General features: G+C 37.4%; 1 protein-coding gene across 1 annotated transcript; it reads right to left on the bottom strand.

The window, feature by feature from the left end:
• Positions 1 to 739: 739 nt before the first annotated feature.
• LOC113091790 (serine/threonine-protein kinase MRCK beta-like) lies at positions 740 to 21,601 on the bottom strand. Its single transcript, XM_026257420.1, has 2 exons — positions 20,773 to 21,601; positions 740 to 900 (listed from the first exon to the last, which is right to left on the bottom strand). Exons 1-2 carry the CDS (start codon positions 20,945 to 20,947, stop codon positions 755 to 757), a joined length of 321 nt encoding a protein of 106 aa, XP_026113205.1. The 5' UTR covers positions 20,948 to 21,601; the 3' UTR covers positions 740 to 754.
• Between the last annotated feature and the right edge of the window lie 322 nt (positions 21,602 to 21,923).

Below are 21,923 nucleotides of genomic sequence, written 5' to 3'. Positions count from 1 at the left end.
CATGGTGTTAAATATAACTGGACAGTCAGATGGAGACTGTAGAGTGCAAAAGAACAACCGCCTACTTCTTTAGCAGCCTTGGTTCTGGAAGTATTTTTCTCTTTAATATCCAATAGGGATTTTTAGAAGTCATTAAGCAGTCATAAGCCATGAATCAAACCAACCAGCTATGTGATAAATCGCAACATTACAAAGGAATTTTAAAAGTAAAAGTATTTGAAGACTCTACTCAATGGCTTTAATGATGGAAAGAACTACAACCCCATGAAGCATTGTTAATGGTTTAAAAAAAAAAGTTACGTAACGTGTGGCAAGGTATTGTGTCCCATACTCAGGTTAAATGCAGAGCACAAATTCTATCAAAGTGCACACACACAGCAGTGAGTAGTGAACACGCACACACATCCCGTGAACCCCGTGAAGTGTTGTACTGCAGGAACAGGTAGCAAATTCCCCTGTAAAACAAACGAGCCGTCTAAAATGCCTAGATTTGTGCCGGCCCAAGAATAGCAGTCCAACGCCAGGCCGAGATCCCCGGGGAATTGGCAGGGGAGAGCAGGGAAACTCGGATGAGAGAAAGGGGTTTGGTTTTCGGCTGCTGATGAGATGCTTAAGAGAGACGTGAATACTTCACTGATAGTTTGGGGTTTTCATTGGACACACAAAGTGAGTCATGAAAACGAAAGCTTCGAAAAATACAGAAAACAAACCACACAATATGGCAAAGGCTGCAGTGATTTAGAGGTGATTTCCTTTAATCACTTTTAAACACGCCAACAAGGCAGCGAGGGTTCGCCGGGTTCCTTACCTCTCCGAAGGCGCCCCTGCCAATCACTTTCAGCATCTCGAAGTCATCTCTGTGAAGCCGCATCTCCTTCACGGTGGTTGTGAATGGCTTCACTGTAAATAAAGACAGAGAGAAGTAGTTATGATCATAAGTTATGATCTATACTTTGAAATGGCCAATAGAGAAAGATGCTTGCACAGCCATCCAAACCAAGAATCCTTGACTTGATGCACCAATATTAAAATGCTAGTGGATACAAATAAAATGATAAGTATAATATATTATTCTAATTAAAAATTATGGCCAAAGTTGTTTTAAATGCTACAAGTGAATGCGGTACAGAATAATAATGTAAAGTATGAAAATGGATATTTATTTTGAGATTGTATAAAACGTAACTGTCATTAAATGAGTGTTTTCAAAGAATAACTTGATGAGAAATAATGGTATGCATTCATGTGAATGTATTTATAAAAAATTGTATTCATTTATTCATGTACATGTATTCCTATGTTTATGTAAATGTGTTTATGAAAATTAAAAAATCTAATCAAATAAAATAATACAAGTGGCCAGAAAACTGTTATGGTACTGACATAATAACATGTCGTCTCAAAAGTAGCAATATAAGAGTACGTATATATGTGCTACTGAAATTATGGATTTTGATGTAATTGTCACCACAATCTGAACACAATCGGAGTGACTTCATCAAATGCAGCAGTGAAGAGATTAAAAGAAATGATGTAATCTAAACAGCGTGCATCAAATATCATGTTGTCAAACGGTCGTCCCTCCTGCTTTACGAGGCACCACTAGAGATCTGGCGTGCACCCAAGACATGGATAAGCCAGCCTGGACGCCTCACCATATGAGGACATACGCTGAGTCTCATGCAGTTACAATAGACATTTTTCACTCATAAGTGCTCGAAACTCTAAAAACGCACAGCAGGCCTGCGCCTCAGCCGATCAGACAAAACTGCACGCTTAGAGCTGCATGGAAACAACATCATCTGCTTTTAATGAGAAGATCCCTCAAAGTGGCCCAGCATCTATTGACAGCTTTATAGCCCAGCATGCATGAGGCCAGCGCACTGGTATGCCACTCCAAAGACAGCAACAACAAAAAGTCTGGTATTATCGCTCATTTAGGAAGCTACTAGTAGTAAAAGCAGCACTGACAACAGAAGTTCATAAACTGGTGGTGCACCACTGTGTTTCTTAACCCACTGACCAGCTCTTCCTGTCACCCACTCGAAGCCTCAGACAGGACAGGACGCCGTGGGCCATTCAGACAACGTGTGATGCAAGTTATGTCATTTTCAGCGTAAGGAACTATACTGTGCATGCATGAGGTGTCTGTTGTTGATTATTAGTCTTAGAGGAGTTAGTTGCATCTCCATATGAATTTTCAACCATTGCCAACCATAAGATCCTCAGAATGCACCCACAAATCTGAAAAATAATTTATATTTTGTTACAGGAAAATAAAATAAATGAGAAAAATAAAAATGGAAAAATAAATTATAATATTAAAGAAATAATATTTTAAAAGAATGGCATGGAGGCATGCAGGGATGATGATTTTAATCATTGCAAATATTTATAGGCCCCAAAACCCCTAGACACATTACAATAAAAGCACTCCTTGGGGACAAAAACTGCCTTTCATATTCAAAATTGCATGCTTTGTTTTCATACATGTAATCTTATAATCCTCTCAGCCCCCAAATATAATGAGGCATTTCTCTAAGTCTCCAGGTCCATGTATTCTCAATTACAATAAACTCTCATCGCTCGCTGTACTAAATGGCAACATCAGAACTCCAGCTGCAGGACTGAAAACATGAAAACAAGCTGCTAGAAAAGTTACAGCGGCCAACAGAAACAAAGAGGCAAAAGTGAAACTACGAAGTCTGGAGAGTGTGAGACTACTTTTTTTTTTTTTTTAAATACTTTTATTCAGCAAGGACACATTCAATTTATCTACAGTGACAGTAGAGACATTTCTACGGTTACAAAAGATTTCTAGAGAATTTCTATTTCAAATAAACGCTGTTCTTTTGAACTTTCTATTCAGCAACGGATCCTGAAAAAATGCATCATGTTTCCACAATTTTTTTTTATTGCTTATTTTAAGAACTGTTTCATCAGCAGCAAATCATCAAATTAGAATGATTTCTGAAAGATGAAGTGACATTTGAAGACTAAATGAGTATTTTGTGTTTTTGCCGGTCATGCTGTATACTTCCTGCATCCAGAAGAGTTGTGCGGTTAGCAGCCAGGCATGCTCCATTAGACGAGACACTGGAGGCCTGAGCACAAAGATTAGACTGTGATAGATGAAGCAGTGAACACTACAGACACTGTAACACCATCTCTGTAACTACTGTTCTCATTAATACCATAACACACATCATCTAACAATGTCTTCATGGAGGACACGCCTGACCTGACATATAAAAGCCCTAGCTTTAGGAGTTTAAAATAGACTGCATTATCCCATGTGTGCCAGAGCGGAGCATCTCCAATCAATATGACACAATTAAATATTTAACAATGATGACGGGTCACAGCAAAACTAAAGCCAAATAAAAAATACTCTGCCCTAGTTTATGTCAAGTTACTTTTATTTTGTTGTTTACGTTTTACAATAATGGTCCATTTGTAAACTGCATTAGCTAACATGAACTAACAATAAAAATACTTCTAAAGAATTTAGTAATCTTTCTTTAATCTCAGCATTTACTAAAACATTACACTGTAATAAAAGTTAATAACATTAATCAAAGTTATATCTGGTAATATTGCATTAAAACGTTTGTAGTATCCTTGGTACACATTACTTTTACTTTAATAACAGCAATTTTAATAGGGCTGGGCGTTCTTGCACTTGAACGAACAAATACATACTAAACCATGACAAAATAACTATTTTGGCGAGTAACTTCGTAGCTTTAACAATGATTAATCTATTTTTAATTTATACAGTAGAGTACATATGCACTGGTCGACCGGCTTGGTTTATTTTATTTTTTGATTTTTGATTTTTAAAGTAGACATTTCACACTCTATAGATATATTTTTATATAGAAAGAGCCCCATTTCATTTCAGAGGCGCTCTGCATGGAAATCTTTCCCAACAACACATCACTGTAAGCATCCAAGCTTATAATTCCAAAACAGCCGGAGCAGATGACTAACAGGACAACATTAATTTTACATTTCACAACTAAAAACTAGTGATTTTTTTGCAACTCAGGAGATGAGAAGACTATTGTTTAGAGTGAGCCACAGGGAGCAGGACACTTTCCTCTAGCTCTGAATAACACAGCCCACACTGTTCTGCCATACCGACATTATCGACAACATATTTTTGTTGTCGAGTAGTCATTTGATCTTATATGACCTAATGCGAGATCCTGCATTAAAGCGGTTTTACCAGTGTGGCGCTGAAGCACGAGACTGTAATTCAGCCTTCCTGGATGCAACTCAAGAGAAGACAGTGTTTGAGTTCAGAACTAACGCAGATGAACCTGAAGCTGCTGAGTGGCGTTTGAATGAATATGTTAATATATGCCAAGCATTTTTCCTCTCAATAAGAAAAAAAAGCACCAAAAACTGACCATGGTGTGAAAGCATCACTTAGGAACACATTCGATTACAGCAATGAGGATGTTTCCAAGAACTCTGAAGTTCAGCACTCCAGTACAGTCAAGTTCAGTCAGGTCACGTTTATTTATATAACAGTACTAGATGCAATAGATAGCCTTAAATCAAGCAGCTTTACAGTTTTAAACATGAAAAACCAGAATCACTTTCAGTTAGAATTATACATTGATTTTCTGTTATAAAGCAGCTCTCCTGCTAGCTAAATAATAAAATCTTTTTCTTAGTGGGGAAAAAAATATTTCATTAAAGTTTTAGTTCGGTTTGATCTAGCTCAGGACTGTTTTGATTATCATAATCCTAAAGGGTATTTTAAGAGAGATCACATTGTGAATAATAACATAGTTTATCCCAAAAAAAAAAAAAACTGCTTACCTTTATTTTTTCTTATAAAAATGACTTACAAAAAGAGATGTTAGGCAGAATGATGTGTCATTCAGTTACTTTTTCATATAGCTAATTAAATGAGGAATAAGAGAATTTCTCTGTCATATAATTTTGTGTGCTATATATATTTATTTGTATAAATTATTGTATAATTGCAATTAATGACTTTCAAAAGCTGAAATAATTTATTTGTTAGAATATGTAGAAATATTTCAACTAATTGCAAAAGCTGAATAATCAGTCGACGTCTAAATGATAAATTAAATAATAGATGATTAGTCAAATAATCTTTCTATTAATTGTCAGATTAATCATTATCAAAATAATCACTTGTTGCGGCCCGAGTCACAACACAGAACTAAAGAGGTCACACTATGATCAGGGGATGAAAAAATGTTTATTAGTAAGCCATTGGTTAGTGCAGTCATAAAAAAAAAAGCTATTATGTAACTCTGAATCTGTGTATGATCAGAATAAGAGAGAGGGAGAACGGAAGAATCAAGAACCTGTCGACAAATAAATTGTGTTCTTAAGATATAATGAAAGAGATATTTGTACATCTGTTAACAAACTGCCATCTGTGGATGATCTGGAGAGGATTTTATTATATTTTATATAACCTGATTCTACATTGCTTGTCATACTTCTTAAAGTAGACTAAACCAATTACCAATAATGGTATAAAATGAGCTATAATTTAACTGAATTTTAGACAGACAGACGGACAGACAGAGGGATAGATAGAAGTGTGATTTATTTTTTTGTAGTTAAAATAACAGTAATCTTCTCACAGCAGTTTTCAGAATGTTGTCCAATTAATATTTAAAGTGTAATAAAGTAAACTATGTCTTTGTTTCATTCACCTTGTTTTCTACATCCACACACTCTTCATTAAGCAAGACACTTGCAAACGACAGACTTTGAGACCCTGATCGGCTCTGGAGCTCAAAGTGCTGCTCTAGATGCTGATTCTTCCTAGTAACACATCTTTTATTTTATTAATTGGCCTGGTGTGCATCTTAACAAGTGTGCCATAGATTAGCATATCTAAAACAAGGTTAAAACTTACTTTTAATGCAAAGTATGACTAATATATGTTGGTGTGTGAATTATAATACAATAATCCAGCATCTCATTAAATGTTAGATCAAGAATTTCTGAGGAAGTGGATAACATTTACTGGCGATTTAAAGTAGTGCACCAATTTGTGAGCGCACATAAAACATGCCGGAAAACCTAAACCTGTGCTTCACTGTCCTGCTGGACATCCAGTGGCTGATGAAGATCTTTATCCAGTGATTAACCCAGCGTGTTCACTCAGAGACCGCAGACAGGAGCCGGGGAGCAGAAAATGGAGGATGCTATCTCTAAGAGGCACAAATACCCCAGACAGTGTCTTGTGAGATTCCGAACACTTCTGAGCTACAGATCCATTGAGCCATAGATGATCACTGCTATCTCAGCTTTCATAATATATATATAAAAGTTTGGAAACATTACTATGTTTAATGTTTTTGAAAGAAGTTTCTTCTGCTCATCAAGCCTGCATTTATTTGATCAAAAATACAGAAAAAAATGTAATATATTATAACAATTTAAAATAATTGTTTTTACATTTATTATACTTTAAATTATCATTTATTTCTGTGATGCAAAGCTGAAATTTTAGGATCATTATCACATGATCCTTTAGAAATCATTCTAATATGATGATTCATTATCAAAGTTGGAAACAGTTCTGCTGCTTAATATTTTTTCAGAATGTGATACTTTTTTAGGATACTTTGATGAATAATAATAAAAAAAAAAACCGTTTTTAAAATATAAATATTTTGTAATAACAATATACACGACTGGTCAGTAATTTTTTTCTTTCTTCTTTTTAAATAAAATCAATACTTTTATTCAGCAAGGATGTGTTAAATTGATAAAAAGTGAAAGTAAAGAAAATATATTATTAGAATATATATTATTAGATTTTTTTTTTTTTTTTATAAATGCAGTTCGTTTTAACCTTTTATTCATCAAATATATTAAACAGCAGAACTGTTTCAAACACTCATAATAAATCAGAATATTAGAATGATTTCTAAATGATCATGTGATCGACTGGATGTTACATGTGACACTGAAGGCTGGAGTAATGATGCTGAAAATTCAGCTTTGCATCACAGGAATAAATTTTTTTTTTAAGTATATTCAAATAGAAAACTATTATTTGAAGTTGTAATAATATTTCACAATATTACTGTTTTTTCTGTATTTTTGATCAAATAAATGCAGGCTTGATGAGCAGAAGAAACTTCTTTCAAAAACATTAAAAATAGTGATGTTTCCAAACCTGTGGTCTATATATACATTATATATATATATATATATATATATATATATATAGTTCATGATATATATATATATAGGGTCGAATACTTAAAATGCTAGACCAAGTCTGTGCCATAGCTTTGAACAAGCATTTAAGGAATGATCACCAGGGGAAGCATTAAAAATCTAAACTAGACTTTAATGGGACACAACTGCAGCCTGGAAGGGGGAACCTCTACTGGCACAACAGTGATTTTCCAAGTGGGTTCATGACTTTATGAACCCTGATCAATTGGACTGAATGAGAGAGGTGTACGGTGATCTGCTTAAGCCACTTGGCCAAGGACAAGGCAGAACTTCAAAGACCTCTTCTGGATCATGATCTGGTGATGGCATGATCGCAACCGTAGTCCCAGTGTAAACTGTCATTGGACACGTCTGAAAGTTTCCATTGCTGCATTATGACCCCTTTGAACTATGACCATGCTGGATCATTTAAATGAAAAATAAGACTATAATCATTAACATACTACAGCCGATAAATGGCTGCAGTTTTCAATATAAATACATTTTTCAAAAATGAAACACACACAAAAAAAAAAAAACTAAAAACAATGTGTGAGTTTTGTGACAAGGCCCTATACGCTACGATTTAAAATATGGAGTCAATACGATTTTACAATATTTTTCAAATAAGTCTCTTATGCTCACCAAGTCACTGTATTTTTATTCTGTAGATTAGAAAAAGCAATGAAAACAGTAATACGACTTAAATCCTTCAGAAATCATTCTAATATCCTGATTTAATTCTCAAGAAACATTTCTTATTATCGATGTCAAAAAAAATTTTTTTTCCAGGATTCTTTAAAAAAAATTTGCAACATTATGCATACTTTTTTTGAAAGTAGCTTGATGATACTTCCAATAAAAACGACTGAATAAATCCATGAGCTTGATCAAAAACACCTCTAACTTTTAACTAAGTGTGCAAACCGTGAACATTAAGAACCACATGAAGACCAACATATAATCTTTGACAATTCTTGAAGGCATTGACTGTGGTGTGGTCAATATCATGAAGAGTGCCTTATTGATGGGCTCAATCAGTGAGTAAGCCTGACTGCCACTAAATGGCCTATTAAACATTGATGAGGAAATCATTCAGAGGCAGCCGTGGAGGGACTGATGACTGCTGGACAGTCTGGCTGTTTGCAGGAGGTAAAAGCATCAGGGCCTCGCCCCGGGTTAATCCATTATCCTGCACCAGCTGCCATACAACCCCAGCCCCCACCAACACAGCCATTTACTGACAGCTTCTTGCTGAAACACTCACCCCCGTGCAGACCGGTGCTGGACCATCACACCAGCTCACCTAGTTTTGAGGTGGGCTGGAGTGATGCTTCTCATCTAGATTATATGGAGACAAGTTAGATGGCAGAGAGGTTAACATGGGTTTACAACCAACATCTTCAAGACTGCCTTCAGGGAAGAAAAAAAAAAAAAAAAAAACTTAACTCTAGGCTTGTTTTTCAGGTTCAGATTTTCTCTGACACAAGTCAAATGAAGGTTAAAGACATACCCTGTAGAAGCCTTTCACTAAGACAGCCTGCTGTCTATTAAACTCTATTAGCCCATAGTACTGTAGTTTGAGATAAAACAAGGAAAAGGGTTTATAAAACACTTAAAATCATTTACTAAAAAAAGAAAAATCAGAAGACAAACAGCTAAACTAAAACAAGTATTAATAACTTATGGTTTATACACTTTTTTTTTTGTACCTCTCATATGCATCCATTAGTAAAGCCTAGCAAAATCTTACTCTTGTGGTAACAGGCTGATGCTTTTTGTATGCTTAGGATAATCTGTTCAAAATCACTTAATTTTACACATAGCATCTGCAATCTCTAAAAACTGCTCAGCTCAAAAAAAAAAAAAAAAAAAAAAAAAAAAAACAACTTCCACTTTTCATGACCCAATCCACAAATTCTCCTTCTGTGGGTTAAAGTAAGATAAAAGGACACTGAGAAAGCTCAATATAACCACAATTACCATCATCCTTCCTCCGAGGATGCACATACAGTACATAGAGTCATAAACCAAAAAACGTAACTTTAACCAGATGTATTTATGTCACTTTAGGGTGTATTAAAACATACATTAAAGACAAAGATTTATGCAGTGCAGATGTGTGAATCATAGCAATAAAACTAAGCCTTTTGATCCTGAAGTTAATAGGGTCTTGCAAGCACATTTTACATTGTATTCTTTATATCTGAATATATATCTTTATCTAATTTTCTGCACAAAGAAGATACAGTTATTTTAAATTTAACTTTTTTGATGGCAAAATACGAAGCATCACAAATGCATAATAAATTCTAAATGGTTTTCTTCAATAGTCCTAATCAGTTGATTACGCAATAATTACAACAGGCCTAAAAGGTACAGATTTATCACACCTACCAAAATCAGGATAACCCAAGACAGCTCTTGATTTAATCAGTGTGAATTGAGGGCAAAAACTACACACAAACATTACTATCCAACAGCAGAAAACCACAATAGCTGCTCCTGCAAAGATCGCTTGATGCAAAGTTATTTATTTTAGCACTACTAAAAGTGAAAAGTTAAAACAACATTGACATCAAGACTACAACATTTATGCCATAACTGATCCAGCAATAGCCGCTGAAATCCTAATATGGACATTTAACCAGAATTCAGCTGGTGTTACACAATAATGAAGATGTACAAGACAAAAATAAAGCCAAGGGGGACAAATGTGGCCTCCCACCACAATTGGACTGACGGTAACAGTCACCAACATTGGCATGAATGGGTCAGTGAGACGTCTCAGGGACGGAGCCTCGGTGTCATTCTTTACTTGCGTCTTCAGCTGTTGAGGCACACATTTACGCAAGACCAGGTGTGTCGCTTGAAAGTCTTGCCTAGACAAAATGGTGCATGCGTGCAAATTTTCAATGGATAGATCAATCAAATATGCTCTTTAATCTTAGCAAACCTCAACCATAAAAACTGATCCTGGTTTATGCAGAAAAAAGATAAAGGGAGGTGAAACCTGAGCGTGAGGGAACGCTGACTGTATTTAATTATTTTGAGGTCAAGTTTTCAGTGGAGTGGCTTTTATTCTCCTGAAGCGCAAAGCGGGCTTAGAAACAAGCTGACAGGGACAGTGCATCTGCAACATGTCAAAAAGAGCAGGAATAAAAGACGAACAGTCATTATTGCGAAATCTGGAGAGGGAGTGCGAGAACGTGCTTTTGGGTTATGACAAAAACGGCAGATCGTCTCTCTGGGCGAGTCAAAAGAAGCTCAGAGGAGGCGGCGAAAACATTTATTGGAGTTGTTCGGGCATGACACATCTAAATCTGGAAAAGAGAAGGCTGTGCCTGCCGTTCACCTTCCCCCCAATCAGATCGTGAAAAGAAAAAGCTGGTTGATTTTCCAGAACAGTTTGTGCCACAGTTCACAACAATGTAGATTTGCAATAAGTGCACTTGTACGTCACAACGTGATGTAGAGGCCTCGTGCCTATAGGCCCGGCTTTACAGGAGAGCCGAACGGCTAATCTGTGTAATGCTCGCGGCCATCGGCCTGAAAACAGAGGAGGGGAAGTAAGGGGGAGGGGAGATCGCCCGCACATGCCTTGTGCTGAGGGAGGATATTAGCAGGAATGACTGGAATTCTCTTCAGTCCAGCCACCGCTTCGGGTCAGGTGACTTCAATCCTGAGGGACAGCGACTCAACCCTTTAAAATGTTCATCTTGCAAAACGTGTGGTGGATTACGATGCGTTCAAACCCCTGGCACTGCGGTTTGCCTATCTGTAAAGTTCAGGAGTGAACGAGGTCTGTTTTGAAAGGCATTCCTGACACAAGCCCTGTCCTGACTCTGAGTATGTCAGAGTGGTATACAACGATTCAGGGTGGCCTGTGCTGTGAAAAGAGAGATGCCTTACATAGACCATTTGGTCAGTTCACAGGCGGCAAAAGGACTAGTTTTGGGCAGAGGACATACCAGACATTTCCAATGTAATGGGAGTTGCAGCTTGCTCATTTCCTCCCGTTAAGAGTGAAGCATAAGGGCCGTTTCATAGTCAACGTGAGAAAAGCGAGCAAGCAACGCGAGCGACGCGCTCCCTTTCATAGTCTAAACAGTGAACGCAAGCGTCACAGGTGATGCTTGTATGCAATACGCCGCTCATGGAACAGGGGGTAGTAGAGTCGGGTGATATTAGTAGAGTCGGGTCGCGTGATATTCAGATCACAATGGCAACTGAAGAGGAGTGTATTCTGTTGCTGATGAACTATCGTATAAATGTGGATGAATACGTATACACATTTGGCTACGCACCGACGCATAATGGCGGCCGAAGCGTAACGATGCGTAGCCTCGGGGACGCGTGTATGCGTACAGATGCGTTGACTATGAAACGGCCCTAACCCAGGGCTGGCCATATTGGTCTGTTCAGCCTAGGTTGTGTCTTGAAATTGATTTAGATGTTTTTGTGTCACAGACGGAGTATAAAAGTGGACCATGAATCTGCTTTACCCATTACATTGCTGTTTGAGTGTGTTTTTGTCTTTTTAAGTAAAAACCAGACAGGTGATTTCCAAAATACACATCTGATCAAAAGTTCGGGGTCAGAGAGATTTTTTAGAAAAATTACTTTTACTTTTTTACTATTCAGCAAGGACGCATTCATTTGACCAAAGTTGACAGTAAAGCCATTCATAATGTTACAAAGCATTTTTATTTCATAAAGGCTTTTTAAAATGCCTCTTATTTACTTTCTAATCAAAGAATCCAGAAAAAAAATATGCATCCCAGTTTCTACAAAAATATTAAGCGGCACAATGGTAAAGCATTGTATGAAAGACACTGGTTGATAAAAAATGTATATATATAAAAAAGTTTAAATGTGGACTTCATATCAACACCTAGCAGGGAACATCTTTGAGCATTAACAATAAATCTCAAACCATGAATAGTTTACTAGTTTGCCTAATTAGCATATAATTGCTGATCTTGCTGTGAAGAGTAGTGGTTTAATGCACAACATTATGAGGGTCTAAATTAGGCAACACTATAGAAAGTATTAAAAACAAAAACAAAAAAACTTTACAGTTCAGCTCCACTTGAGGATATTCTCATTAACGAGGATGATAATGATATTCAACATATCATAAAAGCAAAGTAAAATGCTTGGCAAGGCCTTTAAAACTGTGTGCGTGTCAGAACGGCAAACAGGAATGTCTTGAAAATGAGGCAGAGAAAAAAATCTCAGCAGGTGCAAGACTTAAAGAGTTGCAAAGCTGCAAAGAGGGCCTGTAAACAGACCACACGGCCAAAACCCAAGCTTACACAGCCCGATCCGAGCCTATATGGCAGGGCCCACAGCATTCCACCTTCTCTCTGGCAAGCAGATTCAAACAGTCTCTCCAGTCGCTGCAGGTTCTTATTAGGTTATTTGCTGCTTCTTGTGAAAGTAGGCTAGTCAAAAACCAGTGGGAATAATAGGCAGCAGCTGCTGTAAATAAGGACAAGTGTACACAGCAACAAACAAGACGATTCCTCCATCAAGCGGGCATGGTTTGCCCTGGTGTCAGTCATGTTGAAGACACTTTGAAGACCCCTCTTTTTAAAAAGCAGGCTCATAAGGGGAGTGTAACTTGTTTAAAGTCCCTGCTGGGTCTTGGACAGAGTATGCTTGACTTCAAGTGTCTATGTTTGAGGTGAGAGGAACAGCGCTCATCCCAAGAGTGGATGCCAGCTGGGAATCCAGGTACTGTTTACCAGCCCAAATCCTTATTTTAAAGGGTTGAAATACAATAGAAAGGCAGAACCTGCTTTGCAGCTTCATTAGGACAGCGGGGTGAACATGACGGCACAGGGCTGTTTGTGTACAAACACTGGGAGTAGGCCGAGATTCTGGGCGTTTCCTGTAGCTCAACTGATACAGCGTGACTGGCATTACCAAGGCCACAGGTTCGATTCCCAGAGAGCACACGTACTGATTAATTGTCAGTAATTACTTTCATCCTATGGTCACCAATAAATAGTTGATTTATTTTGTATGCAAAATAAAAAGCTAATAACTGATATCAACACAAATACATTAACTAAGAATTATTTGATATTGATGGATATGCCAGATGTTTTCTTCAGCACTATATTACACAACAGCACTGATAAAAAAAATTCTGGACAATAACTGGCAGTGTAAAATTCAATACTTTTTGTCTAAATAAATGAACAAAATTAAATATTAACAACTAAAACCTGTATAAAATAAGTATAGTGGGTATTAACAATATTAATTTGGAAGCAAGGCTTTATCACAATACAAGCGAGAGAAGCCTCATGTTACGATTGTTACGTATTTGTTACGATTGCAGATTACAACATCCAGGATCAACACTGTTCATGTACTGCAGGGTAAGATTAAATTAATTTACATTTAAATAGTTTAATATGGATAGGCACGGAAATGTTGAACTTTGTTTCATGTGTTTTTGACCTACAAGATCAGTTAGAAGAAGTTAGAATGAAGGTTTCCATATTCACTGGGATTGGGGTTGAATGCTTAGGGACATAATAGATAAAATAATAGTTAAAAGCACAAAACTTATAAATTAAACTTTAAAATCATGCCATTCCAAATGTGGCTCAAATAAACACAATGTTTAATGTTCCTCAATTATATACGCTCTTCGTTTGTAACAAAGCAGGCAAATTAAATACATAATATAGAACTGCATCCTAACAACATTGTGGAAGTTGGAGCAATGCAAGTCTGTGCATCTAGCAACTGCAACAACGTTGACAGTTCATACCAGAACCTGCCAAGGAGGGTAAATACCATAGACAGTAAAAGAAATGGGCACAGCGACTCCATTGGGACTCAATTGAGACAAGTGAAGCCCGTTTTTAGCGTTTTTTAAGCACTTCCATTTCTGACGCGCAGACTCAAACTAAGCTTGATGACGTCAGCCACCTGTCTGACAGATGTAAATCTTCTAGTAGCTGTGCGTGCAAACTGCCATCGTTAATCTTGCAGAGACGGCGAGCTTGAGCGGGGAGTTCTTTGTCGTGAGTGAGCAGGAGTAAGTATTCTGATAAATTATTTTGTATAGTATTTTAAAATGTAACGCCAGTACGCCATATTAAGTTAATTGCCTGCGAGCTTCTCCTCATGTCCTTACGGTAATGCGACAGAGAGTCGAGTGGTTATGACGCAATCATTAGCCTATTTTTACAAAAACTGTTTGTACGGGGCCATAATGTAACATAGAAGGTAATGGAGCCCTTTATACATTGTCGTGTATCTTTAGAAATAAATAATGGACAAACGGAGTCTTTAAACGCCTCAGATGTAAAGTTATTCACTGTCAAAGTGACGCCAAAATGAATGGGAGTCAATGGGAATGCTAACGCAAGTGAAGTTCTGCTACAAGATGGCAGCACCTGGCCAACTTCAACTTCCGGTCGACTTCCTTGCCGCCTGGTAAATACTAGCCAATGTGTTATTGTGTTTAATCCTCCAATTTAAATAATCTTCAGTCTACTGTCAAGTAGGAACTCAGGCATAAACACCTGCATAAACAAGGGGTGTGCACCAATAGACACAAAATTCTAACTGTAATTATTATTTGAAAAATAAAAAACACTATATGCTACTACTGTCGTAAAAGCAGGGAATCAGTGATGAAGGATCGAAGGATCCTCAAATGCAAACTGTGTGTGATGCATCAAGAGCGCAATCGTACATTTGTGTTGTGTTTTTATTTTCTTGTTTTAATTTATTTATAATCCATTTCTTCATATAATTATTCATAATCATTAGTTATTTAAATGATTTACTTAATTTATCATTTTACCATTTATATCATTTATTATTTAGTTTTAACATTTTAGATCTTATTTTTCTTTCATTATTGTTCAATCTCATGATTGTGGGGTTTCATGAACTGGTTTGTCAGTATAAATAAGAGATAAGAGAGTGAATCAGTTGATATAACATTGTTCAGTTGGTGTAAAATCTCCAATTTTAATTTTTTTTTTTTAAATCAGCTGTTAATTCCCTCAGGTGCGTGATTTTACATAGAACAGCTGTTACTACACAGAGCCATTGTTAACTGAGAAGATGCGCAAATCCACTTTATTATCGGCGTTTATTTGCGCATCTTCTCAGTTAACAATGGCTCCGAGTAGTAACAGCTGCTCGATGTGAAATCACGCACCTGAGGGAATTTACAGCTGATTAGAGAACCGGCTTTACTGACGAGATACTCATTAACGATCGGCCGATCGTGATCGGAGCAGCCCTAATAAAAAGCAAGACAAATGTAACCCCCATTTTCATATTCGGCTGGATGTCTCGGTTTCAGGTGAAACTTTGATTGCGATGGGTTTTAGGCAAATGTTGCAGCGTGGGGTCTCTTGCTCCACGTCTGTCGCAGCAAACCCATACCAGTTCCAAACAACAGATGATTGTATTCATTTATTCCTGAACAAACTTCCAACTCTCACCCGTAGCCATGTTGTCGCTTGCTGTTTCGTGTGTGCTATGATGTTGTTGTTGTTGCTTGCCATACTGCCATGTGAAACTAACGCTACGGAAGCTCCGGGGAGCCAAAAATGCGCCATTACACAAAAACTCGATTTACTTATTTTTTAAATCGCCTTTAACAAAAAAATTCTAATTAATTCATTCATTCGATTTTTCGCCCAGGCCTAGTTGGTGTTTGTCTGATCAATGAAACATACGCAACAAAGATTGTACAATAAACTCTGCTCTTTTTTTTTACCATCATGACACAAGTGTGGATCACAGCATGACATTTCCCGATTAGGCCCAGAGTGTTGCCAATCACAAGACACACTGGCCCAGCTAACCAATCACAGCACATTTCGTATTTCAGAAGGCAGGCCTTCATTCGAATACTTTTGTTCTCTATTAATATATCCATATTTTTGTTGTTGTTTGTTTAGATGTTTTTAACTAAAGAAAAATCAACCTTGTAACATTGTTGTGTATAATGCCTATTAAGCATGTTCAGAAATGGTGATAAAAATGTCATTATATTAAAAAAAATGATCTTTGAAGGTCATTTAAATAAACAAATTCTCAGTTTTTTTGTTTTATGAGCCCAAATATTCAGATACAATAATTTTGAAAAATGCCCATCCCTTCATACCGCTGTATCTGTCACCACTGACTTTGGCAAGCCGGCTAATAGCATTGTGTTACATTTGAGAGCTCACATGCACAGGATTCGAGTAAAGGACCAAGACACTGCAATGATTAATAAGTGTTCTACTCACACTTTTGCAAGACAGCACTATTATAAACATAGTTATTAGAAGCATGCACTACATTCATGAACTATCCAAGCTCGACTTCTTTTCAGACTCTTACACATAACAAAATGGATTTGTGTGCACTAATTCAGATTCACATTAGCATTTCTTGTGCAACACAGAGGAGAAATTTCTTCAGTCAGAGCTCATCCACTCTTGGAAAAGTGCCCTAATGAGTCAAGATGGACTGTGAACTAACAAATCCGGTCAATAGCAGAATGTTAGGAGCAGTCAATATGTCTGTCTGTGATAATGAGGTGCAGATCCCACAGGGCTCTCAGACACAAAAATGTTTCTAAATGGGAAAATTTCTAAGCATGTTATTTATTCTGAAAAAAAAAAAAAAAATTTAAGTAAATCAAAAGACTTTGTTTTATGCCTCTGAAACAATTTAAACACTGGCTATATTCATTCACATGCACCCTTTTCTATACATTTAATACCATTTTTTTTTTTTTTTTAAAGGTCATGTTTTAACAGCAACCATTGTCAAAATGACCATCAATCAGCTCACTTAAGCCCCTTTAGCCCCTTTCACACTGCCATTCCGGCAAATACAGGGGTAAAGTGTTCATCCCTGGTCGCTCGATCTGGCACTTTCACACTGCCAGTGATGACCCAGTATGTGTGCGTGCTTTCACACACAACCCTTGAAGATCCCGTAACGACACGTGACATCAGCGCGTGACGTGTAATGTACGAGTCGACTACACTAGGCACGTTATACTTTCACTGAAGCAAGCAAACGGTCTTGGCGTCAGCGCGGAATGTGAGTAATTAACTGATCTCTGCTTCATTACAGTTTGCACATATGTTTTCGTCGTGAATGTTGATCTTCCTTCAAAACAGCCGGTAAAAGAGTCGCGCGATAACACGCGTCATCATTTCGACACGGAATTAGATCTGGCTTTTGTTCACACAGCGCTCGTCCCGGGTCGAACCCCCCAATGTTACTAGGTCCCCGACCCGGGTTCAATTCGGTAATCAATTCCGGGACGTTGTTGCTTTCACAAAGAAGGCGACCCGGCAATGTTCCGGAAATATTGCGGGTCCAACGTGCAGTGTTTGAAAGGAGCTTTAAAGGGATACTCCACCCCAAAATGTCAGTTTTGTTATTGATCACTAATTACTCAACAAATGTAGCGGGAGTCAAAAAAAAAAAAAAAAAGTGATTATCTAAATATCATCAAATTGGACAGACACTGAAACTAAGCTTCTCACTATATCAGTGGATGAAGAACTCAGTCAACGGACTACAGTTAGAGCTTCTCTTATTATCTTACTATATTTCCACCAAAACTGTCAATCGTTCACTTCCAGCAACTTACATCAGAGTTGATGTATCAACCGTAGAGATGCACCGATCGATTGGTCAGGGATTGGAACCAGCTTATTTTCCTCATTATTGGCCCATATCGGTGAACGTACATGAACATTCTGTTACCAGGGGCACAGGCAATGAAACATCAGTCGTGCATTCTCGCTCTTCTTTCTCACACACGTCTCATTCGCTCCGGTTAAATAGTGCTTGTATTGAACATTATTTTAGTCATTCTCGCAGATTTTGCACTTAAACCACCACTGATCTATATTTGTGGAGCGCACAAGCCGCGCTCTGTCTCAAAAAGCTTGTGAGCCGCAAATACCAGAATGAGGGGCTTACTGCGCTAAAATGTTCAAATACATACAAAATTATGTCAAAATGCGCGTCTTGGTGAGTATCCAGTTAAACACAGTCAGTTTTGGAATGTTAAACAGTTGAGAAAGAGAATGTGTGTTGTGTAACAGTATATTGGGTCCATGGATAAACTCTTAATTTTCCTGTTGCTGTCTGTCATGTTAAACAACGAACAAAAGACAAAGAAAACCACTTTCTGCTCTTGAATGAAAACGTTTTATAACTTTAAGGATAAGCATTACTTTGAATTTAATTTTTATAATGAAGACTACAGAACTTTTTTTTGATAAAAATTTACACTTGATTACTTTCACTTTAACTTCTGTAGTATTTCTAACCTGAATAAAATAAAAAAAATTCAAGTTTCATAGCTCTCTTTTTTTCTATTGCATTTATTTGTACTGTTGTTAGCTATTTCTTTTTATTTGTTCTTATTTTATTACTGAGTTTTTACTTTACTATTTTTTATCAAAATAAAACTTTGCATTGCATAAATAGATTTTTGTTCGTATGTGCTGTCAATTATAGTTCTTAAAAAATAAAATATATCGGAATTGGCCAAGAAAATTTTTATCAGTGCATCTCTAGTCAACAGTAGCAATACAAAACTGACAAAAATAACAAGACAACAAGTGCGAATAGCAGATATGGTTTTAACCAGAAAAGGTACACTGACAATTTTACTGCAATTCCGCAGTTAAAAGGCTATACTAAGATTTTCACTCAAGGAGCACTTTATAAAATGGAAAGCACATATTGAGATAGCACTCTGCCATTAATGCACTTTACAATGACGTTATTGCTTTGCTTGTGTTTAACTGGCGCCAGCATAACATCCTCCATGAAAATCATTAACTTCCACAATCAAGGGCGTCATAAGAAAGTGTGCTCTACCAGTGTTGTAGTAAGACAGAACAAGACAGAAGAACAGAGGAGTTTATGACTCCTGGAAATTGGTCATACTATGGCTCACTCACAGTGATGGGATGTGAGGTGGCACCTGCTAGTGACGGGTTGCACAAGGACACTGGCGGTCTTTAGAGGAGCAGACACACTGGGGTGTAATCTCATTACTGACGTCAACCCAACACCCAGGACAGAGAATCAACTTACTGTGAAGACCAACCTCAATCAAAAGGACCAAGAAGAGCCCAAAATTATAAATTTTGACAAGTGCAGTCTGGCCAAATGACTCAGTGCATTGTGATATGGGCGAACACCACAAACATATGTTGGAAATGCAACACCCCTTTCCATAATAATGAGCTTCACCTTTCAAAATAAATGTAAAGACAGTTAATAATGTCCTTAGTTTTACATCAGTTCAAGCATGAAAGGGGAACAGAGTAGCGTGACAGACACAGTGATGAAGGTTTATGTGTTTGCAGTACCGTGTTTGAATTAGCGTTTTAGTCTTAACTTTGATGAAGAATATCTCTTTGGCTTTGAGACTTGAGTCTCTGCAACTTTACAGATCTTCTTCATGCACCAAGAGCTTGTAACACTCCAAAGAGAAAGGAAACATTTAAATCGCATCATATGACCCCTTAAAGGGAAAGATTAACATTGCCCTTGAAAACAACTGGTTTTTCAGACATTTATCAGCAATGTCTGATTAATCATATAAAGCTTACTGTGTCATATTTGATATATTTCTAAGGTCTCTATTATGCAGGTGAGCAAAGCTTCCTTAAAAAACCTGTTGTACACAATCTACTACATGCCTTCAATCATCTGATTGACAGTTTATAATCTAAAAACATCCACCCTTAGGGTGGGGTTCATGTGACTTTCTGCTGTGAAATCTTCAATCATGTATTTATAAAGTAATGCAAGGGCTTCATTTGGTGTTAATATTAGGTGAATATTTACTGGACTGAAGTCATTCAGGTTTGCTTGATTATCCATACATTTATTTATATTTGTTTTTAGTAAAGTCATTTTAAAATTGTATGTATCAAATAGAATAATTCAAGCATTGGAGGAACATTTGTTTATCTCTCAATCACCAGTGTATTGCGTTTTTTTTTTATATGTTCTGCCCCCGCAATTAAAACAACAGACTTTTGATTATAAAATGAAGCACTGAAATATTATCTCATAATCTAATATACAACATATATTTCAGGGATATAGAGTAGCAACTGACAATGACATGCATTTTATGTAACTAGTCTAATACACGGTTGTAAAACTCATCGGTATATATTACAAGCAAATATATTACGACCCCTCAAAAAGTTATAAAGCCATGAACAAATGCAACTTCAATGGTAGCATTCGCTCCATTTCCCTTATACCATCCATAAACTTATATATACTTGCTGAAAAATATTAAAGCTGGAACAACTAGATGACAAGTATTTTCAAAACAACAAGGCCAGGAATCCCAAGAGCAAATGTCACAACAGCAACTTTGACAATAGCCTGCAGTCAGCTGGGTGATTAAGGCAAATGTAATAACAGATAAACAGGTCTTAAAGGGACACGCACTGATTTCTGAACCCAAATGCAGTCAGTAGCTTACACCCAAACACATCAACTTACCCCATTCCAAAAAGTCCGTCACATGCTTTTCTCGTTTTAAGGGCGAGTTGCTGCACTCGTTGTATAAACATATGAGGATATCCAGCAGCGTCTCCACACTCAGTGACCTGTCGTTTTTCTGATGGCCATCCAGCAGCAACTGCTCCAACTTCTTCAGGCGCACCTTCGCAGACATCTTCTACCAGTTCAGCGGCCTGGCTACCACTCCCAGAGCCAGAGAGGATACAACAACTTTTGTCGAGATTAATAACCCGAGGATGAGCTTAATAAATATATACAAATCGTATTTATCTGGCTGATATGTGTGGAGCACTGAAGTCCCAGACTTCAAAAGCTAGCCAGCCATCCAGCTAGCCAGCTAGCAAAATGTGCCCAACATAGTGCTTAAATAAACGTAGCCCTAATGCGCCTAACCCGGTTGTTGTCCGCGGCTTTCCAGCGTTTCCACCCCCTCCTCACTCCCAAGGCCTTGTCGGCTCCATTTGCCTTAATCCGGACAAATCTGTACTTTCCACTTTGAGGGATGTGTCGGGTTTTTTTCTCCCGTCGAATCTCAGGATGACCGGACGCTCATTCCGCTCAACTGTAAATCTTCAATTATAAACTCCCTAACGAAGCACTACACGCACCTTTAACCTATATATACACGCCCACCAAAAAACCGGGTGTGGGTGCTTTTTCTAAGTAGGCGAATCCTTGCGTGTAAGCCTGCGCTAGCCGGTGTGCTTCTCTGCGGAGCCGAATATGGCTGCATTCGTATTCATCCTTGTCTAGCAGCGCTCCCGAATGAAGAATCCAGACCCGGGATAGCAGAGCCCCGCCTACCTGCACCGGAAACGCTGGGGATGCATGACGCCATTGTTTGATTGACAGCGGGAGGCGTAAGACTGACCTCATCAGAAGCTCACATGAACAAAAAGTGTTTTCAAATGATAAATAAAAATAAATGTATGCATTTAGCAGACGCTTTTATCCAAAGCGACTTACAGTGCATTCAGGTTAACAGTTTTTACCTAATATAAATAAATATACAATTCCACAAATATAATTGGTTTTGTATTGTTATTGCAGTTCTAACTTTTTCAGTTTTTGTTCTCAAATTATAGTATTTATATTATTAATATGAAAAATGTTTAATCTAAATATGATTG

Source organism: Carassius auratus, unplaced genomic scaffold (genome assembly GCF_003368295.1).
Source record: "Carassius auratus strain Wakin unplaced genomic scaffold, ASM336829v1 scaf_tig00214292, whole genome shotgun sequence".
Taxonomy (NCBI): Eukaryota; Metazoa; Chordata; class Actinopteri; order Cypriniformes; family Cyprinidae; genus Carassius; species Carassius auratus.
This window is presented reverse-complemented; position numbering and strand designations above follow the sequence as displayed.